We start from the raw sequence: 6756 nt of genomic DNA on the forward strand, positions 1-6756 counted from the left end.
TCCTGACTTTCCTGCGATGGGTTTCGAGTTCTTCGTCTGAAATCTTCTAATCTAGTACGTTGGATCTTTTGAGTTGCTAAAAGTAGATAGATAGTGGGTTTTTGGCTGTCGTTTTGATTTGCTTATGATCCGATCCGTTATGTTGTTGGGTCGAGGTGCTATTAGAATGTAGAGCTATGACAGCGTTAGATATGCTTGAGTTCGTGCATGTTGTTCTGTCATTTGTTGGTGGATGTCAGATTTGATCCCATAGAACCAGAGTTTACAAATTGATAGTTATGTGCTTTTGGCAGAAGAGAAGAATGGAAGGATTGCTGAGATAAAGTCTGGAATAGACGAAGCTGATGTTTTGGTATCACAATGAATTGCCTTTGCTTAAATCTCTTTTCTTCCCTGGAGAGTGGAGAGATTTCTGTTGTTTTAAGGACTTGAATTCTGATGCTCGTTTCATTCCCCCACAGATCCGGAAAATGGACCTCGAGGCAAGAAGTTTGCAGCCGAGTCCAAAGGCCGTGTGTCTTGCCAAACTGAGAGAATATAAATCTGATCTGAGTCAGCTGAAGAAGGAGCTAAAGCGGGTTTCTTCCCCAAATGCTAGCCAATCTGCCCGTGAAGAGTTGATGGAATCTGGAATGGCGGATCTGCATTCGGTAAGTCTTGATGAAAACCCTTTGTCTTGTAATCTGTCAGAGAGCACAAAAGATCATTCTAACGAAAATTTCCTTGCTGTAAAGAGTTGCTTTTTCTTCATTTCCTTTGTTCTTCTCTTCCCACAAACGTTACTTAATCTTCAAATGGCAGAGTGGTTTCCGATTTACGAAATGGGCTTCCTTCTAGGTCTCGGCCGGTCAGAGGGAGAGATTGGCAATGTCTGTGGAGAGACTTGATCAATCAAGCAATAGAATCACAGAGAGCCGAAGAACAATGCTGGAGACAGAAGAGCTTGGTGTCTCGATTCTTGAAGATCTTCATCAGCAAAGACAAACCCTTCTTCACGCACACAGCAAGGTACACCATTTCAATTCCCGCAATACATTAAGTAATTTGCTGGCTCGGTTTGAATATCTGCTCGTGATTCTTCTTTCGCTTTTGATCACAGCTTCACGGTGTGGATGACGCCATCGACAAGAGCAAGAAAATACTGACTTCCATGTCGAGGAGAATGACAAGGAACAAATGGATCATTGCTTCGGTTATCACTGCTCTCATCCTCACCATCGTCCTTATCATCTCGTTCAAGCTTTCTCACCACTAAAACGTACTTAAAAGACACAACTCTTCTGTCTTTGTGTTTGTGTATATGATGATTGCCCTGTAATGGATCTGAACCTCCCTGTCTCTCCCAAAGTTGTATTCCAAAGATTTGTTGTGTGTGTGTAATGGATCTCCCTGTACCCTTTTCATTACATGGAAATAGTGTGCGGAATCGGTTCATTGTTAATTCAATGTTTCGAGCTTTTCGATTTTCTGAAGGATAACCCGTCTGAAAGTTGGAGACTTTGGACCAAAGCAAAGATCATTAAGATTTTCCTACAGACATTGTAGAGCAAAGAAGAACCAATCTTGCACACGAAGTGTCCCTTGTTGTCCTTTCTCATGGCATGGTTCCCATATTCAATCTCTGAAGAGAACCAACAAAAGCTTCCAACTTTCTGGACCAAAATTTTTGTCCCATGGGTGTTTTATTCAGACCTTCTCTCTGCTCCAGAGGTTTATTCCTTTAATTGGGCTAAAAAAGAGTATGGATCGGATCTTCTGAATTGGGCTTCATAGAGCCGTGATTTACCAATTATGGAATTACTTTCCCACTAATTATGGAATTATTCTTCTGTTTTTTTTTCTTCTTGTTGAAGTTTTCAACTGTTTGTTCCTATATTTGATAGGATTATGAGAAACTTAAGAAGTAATCCCTTTTTTGTGAAATGAAAGACCATAATAAAATATATTGTTATAAACTATTTGATAAAAAACTATTTGATACGTATATTATATGGTATCTAGCTAGATGAAATTCCAATTTGAATATAAAAATTGATGAGTGAAAACATTAGGCGATAGGGTATATAGGTTTTTCTTTTTTGTAAAGGTAAATATAGATGTATTTATCGATCTTATGACTAACCAATTATATATAGTAAGAGTAACGTGACACAAAATGAAGATATATCTCTTTATATATTAACTATGTGTTCTGTGTTTTTTGTATGCAATGTTAGTCATCTAAACTGTGGTTATATATTTTGATAGAATACTAAATAATATATTATAACTTTAGAATGGAAAAATGTCATTGACCTAAGATTTGGTGGCTCAACCGATAAGGAAAGAAATAAAGTTCCTTCTCAATTGGGTGAATCAATCGATAAATAAGGGAACAAAGGTCTTTCTTAATCCGTGTTCGAATGCTCACTTGGAGAGAGATATTCATATGAGTTTTGCCGATCCTCTAAAAGATATTGACTTTTCAATATATACCTCGATCGAATCCAGGCCAGGGTTCTTGAGAATGGTGGTTTGATTTTAATATAATTATATAATGAATTCGTTAATTTTAAAATATCTAAATAACCTGTCTACATCTTCTAGAATATTAAGGAAACTTATACCACTCCTCTATTGAAAAAAAAAACATTTCTAATATATTTTTTCATCTCCACACTTTGACATATTTTGATAGTTTTTCTTGTAAGTTTAATTTTTCTCTCTCTAATCAGAAAATACGCGTTTAGAGAATTGAGAAATCTGGATCCTTGAACTAAATTAATCAATCGTCTATTATTTATTTCACGTAGGTTTTGGTCATAAAAAATCAACGGCATTTGTATTGAATATATATAAAACTGGTGAACATAAATTCATTCATTCATGCATATTGGAAGAAAATGGTTACAATCATTGAAAAAAAAAACACGGTCCAACACTTTAATAAATCTGACAGCGATTAGTAATAATATGGCTGTAACCAAATATTTCGAAGTTGCCAGAAACGAAAACAACAAATATTTCAGTTTTGAAAATGAAAAATAAATAAATAAAAGGGTTTGACTCGTGGAGGAGTCAGACATGTACGTTACCGTACAGACGCATCAAGATTAGGACTAGTCTTCGGGTCAACGCAACATCGATTATAATTATATATCGAGATTCATAAAATCTGCATGTTGATTTGGTACGTGTTGTCAAGTTGGAATATTATTTGTTTCAATTTGAATGGGTCGATAAATTTGCTTGGATATGATTTTCGAATATTATGTGATGGATACACTGTTGCTTGGTCCTAAACAGTATAATAATTACTCTACTTTTCAAATTGTACAAAATAATATTTAAAATATTAAATTAATACCTCAATTTTTAAAATTTAATGTAATTCCTATAACCAAGATCTAAATACATTTGTTAAAGAACCTCTGGATCGATTTGATTTTTTATTGGAAATTGTTCGCAATTCCAATAATTTAAGTATTAATTTGGTGTAATTTTAGAACTCAATATATTAAGTTGATATATTTTGATATTTAGAGTCTTGGATTGTCAAATTAAAATATAAAGTACTTATTTGATATATTTTAAAAAGTTTGGGGAGTGATATGGGATCTTTTCTGTACGTTAAAGCCCTGACATAAAATAACAGCGTTATATCCCTGAAATTTCGGACAGAAATCTCACGATTCTCGAAAGCGCCACTTGTGCATCATTTTTTATATATTTGTTTTATATTTAAGAAACGAAAGCAACGTGCACATTTGGTAAAACTCCCTACATTTTTTTTTTATTCATTTCTTTGCATAGAAGTTGTCATTTTGTGAATTATAAATTAATAATTGCTACTTAAGATTATGTATAAATAATACGTAAATATCTTTTATAGAACTTTTAATGTAGTAAAAAATCTAAGGAACATGAAGCTATAAAGAGCATTTGATTGAAAGATGTGAAATGCATATTAATGTAATGTCAACCGATTCCAATAAAAGTTGGTTGAATGAGTTTATATATATGTATGTATAGGATTTTCATTACCAAAAAAATATAAAACGTACTTTTTAGAATAAAGTGATGGTGCCCACCGATATATATAACAAATATTCAAAATATATATAGAATGTCATTAACTATTGAATGATAAATAATTATCGCCTGTTTTTGTAGAATGCGATACAGTTAACGACCTAACTCTCATCAAAGCATTTATTGAATGTTTACATTTTTTTAGCAACGATGCTTCATATTTTAGTTATATGTTTGTATGGTGCACTGTACAATAATAACGCATTAATCAAATCAAATAGTAATAAATTTAAATATTCAACTTTTATAATATCAAATATAAATAACATTTACAAGTGATATATGTTGCCCTGCACATGGATCATAGTTTACTTTTAAACCTAAATAGAAAATAATGTTATTGAAGCTTGAACGTGTAATTTATTGCTCTTACCAAAGAGTTGTCTGTTTTTTTTTTACCTTTAGGAAAATGTTGAGAGAGACGCAAGAAAACACATCTTCAAATAAAATTTAAGAAAATCATTCTTAAAAACTGTAAAATTAAATTAGATTGTAAAAAAACATATAAAGTAATCTTATATCTTTAATTGATTTTACATCTAAAAATGATAAAAAAAAAAAAAATTGAGTGTAGATATTTTATGCTAAAATTTTAGAATTTAAAAAGTAAAAGTATTAATCATAATTTAGAATTTTTTTGATAATTTAGTTTGATTTCAGAATTCTTAGCAATGGTCTCCCAAAATTAAAAGAAAACAACATATTCATTTTATAAATTTAGGCCATTGTTTGTTTGTTTTAAGGGTTGAATCAGGCGGTCAAATTGAGTCAGCCACCTACTCCAACTCATCCCTAATTTCCTCCCCTATCACATCAAAATCTATGTACATATCTTCACACGATAAAATTGCTTAACAATATTTTTTTCTTTTTGAAATTTCACAAAGTATTTCTCGTAATAAGTCGTAACTTTTTAAAAAGTTGAGAATACAACCGACAAACTAATTTTTATTAATATAATATTTTGATACAATATCCGTTTTTATAGAAGCATAACAATTATATTTTATAAATCACAAAATAATTGACGCATTCTCCAAATATAAAAATATAATACTCTGTATATAGAGGGGATAGGTATGGTCGAAGTATTTCTTATATCCATAGCATGCGATAAAAGAATTATGTAGATGTGTTGAAACCTATGATATTTGTTATAAGATAATACCACTTTCCACTGAATTCCTCGACCACACCTTTTCAAACTATTTTATGAAATATATTGATAATCGTCCGAAGCATAAAACAAAACAAAAACTTAAAATATATTAATAATTGCGTAGTCCTTTATTTTTCTGCTTTAGTGAAAAGGCAACCCTAGCCCACCACACCAAAGTGTCTTTTTCATTTCTTTAGTTTTGAATATTCTCACATGTTATTTTCGCTACAATACACATACATATGTATACATCCACTTGTACCTAACAGTATCTATATATATATATATATGTGTGTGTGTGTGTGTGTATCCATGGATAGAATAGAGACCTTGACAAGTTCAGAGTTCGCATGGCTGGCTAAATTTCTTAAGCTTACATCGTATCATACATGGTTCTCATATCGTATGATCATCCCAGAGCATCATATCCTTCACTAGGAATTCGGGATATTACTTCTCTTAGCATTTTCTTGAAAGGAAGAAGAAAAAAAAAATGTGAACAAAATAAATAAAGAGACAAAATATCTTAGAGGAGAAGAACGGTAAATAGGTTCAGGAGAGTACTTGGAAGTGAAAATTACTCTTATGGTAGATTAAGGACGACATAGAAATCCCATACTTAGGAAAGTTTAGCTGACAAGAGAGAATAGCTAGAGTAGCCTACATTCGATTCTACTCCCATAAGTTGAGCAGTGGACACGCAACTAGATATTGAAACTCATCAAAGACCGATTTCTATCTCACTGTCCTTCTCAGACTTTGTGTATTCATTGATTTTATTTGCTCGAGGACGAGCAAAGATTTAAGTCTGGGGGGATTTGATGGTTCAGATTTTATCTGGATTTTATACGAGTATGCCTTTGGTTTCTAAACGGTTTCCACGCATTCTTAGGCATTTTTAGAGCCATTCTAGGGTTTCGGGACTATTTCTTGACTTTGGCAGGACCCCGAGGGCATAACTCACAAATTCGGTGAGAATCGGAGAAAACAGTCCATCTGGTTCGCCCCTGACCAGACGAAAATGAAGACCTGGTCAGGGGCTGACCAATTCTGGTCAGCCGGACCAGGAATGTTCCGTGCTCAGCCAGTCCGCCGAACCGAAGAGGACCTGACCAGACCCGAAGCCCAGCTGATCCAGAGCTGACCAGAGTTGGTCAGCCGGACCAGCATTTCTCTGCCTCTGCCCAGTCAGCCGCTCGCCTGCCCCGGTCCGCCGAACCCAACCCACTGAAGACCTGGTCCGGAGCTGACCAATATTGGTCAGCCGGACCAGGACCATTTTGCGCCGCATTAGAGTGAGCTTCATTTACTCCCGGTCCGCCGGACCAACACCTGGTCTGGCTGACCGCGTGACCTGGAACTGATTTAGGTCTGATTTTTCGGAGTTTTGAGAGAGAACTCGATTTGGGAAAGCAAAGGAGGCGATTTTCTCTCCTCCAAAAGACCTAGGGCCGAATTCTTGAGGGAGGAACAGGGAGATTTGCCTTGGATTGAAGATTGAAGACATCATTGAGCATCTCTTTCCC

At 34.4% G+C, this 6756-nt stretch overlaps 1 protein-coding gene across 1 annotated transcript in view; it reads left to right on the forward strand.

The window, feature by feature from the left end:
- The window catches only part of LOC104822906 (vesicle transport v-SNARE 12), a 1791-nt gene extending 350 nt beyond the window's left edge, over positions 1-1441 (forward strand). Inside the window, exons 2-5 of the mRNA XM_010554264.1 lie at positions 294-352; positions 462-650; positions 838-1008; positions 1100-1441. Coding sequence (XP_010552566.1) covers positions 294-352; positions 462-650; positions 838-1008; positions 1100-1255 — 575 coding nt within the window. The 3' untranslated portion in view covers positions 1256-1441. The remainder of the gene's footprint in view (positions 1-293; positions 353-461; positions 651-837; positions 1009-1099) is intronic.
- Positions 1442-6756: the final 5315 nt, after the last annotated feature.

The sequence above is a fragment of the Tarenaya hassleriana genome, unplaced genomic scaffold (genome assembly GCF_000463585.1).
Source record: "Tarenaya hassleriana unplaced genomic scaffold, ASM46358v1 Cleome39, whole genome shotgun sequence".
NCBI classification, from domain to species: domain Eukaryota; kingdom Viridiplantae; phylum Streptophyta; class Magnoliopsida; order Brassicales; family Cleomaceae; genus Tarenaya; species Tarenaya hassleriana.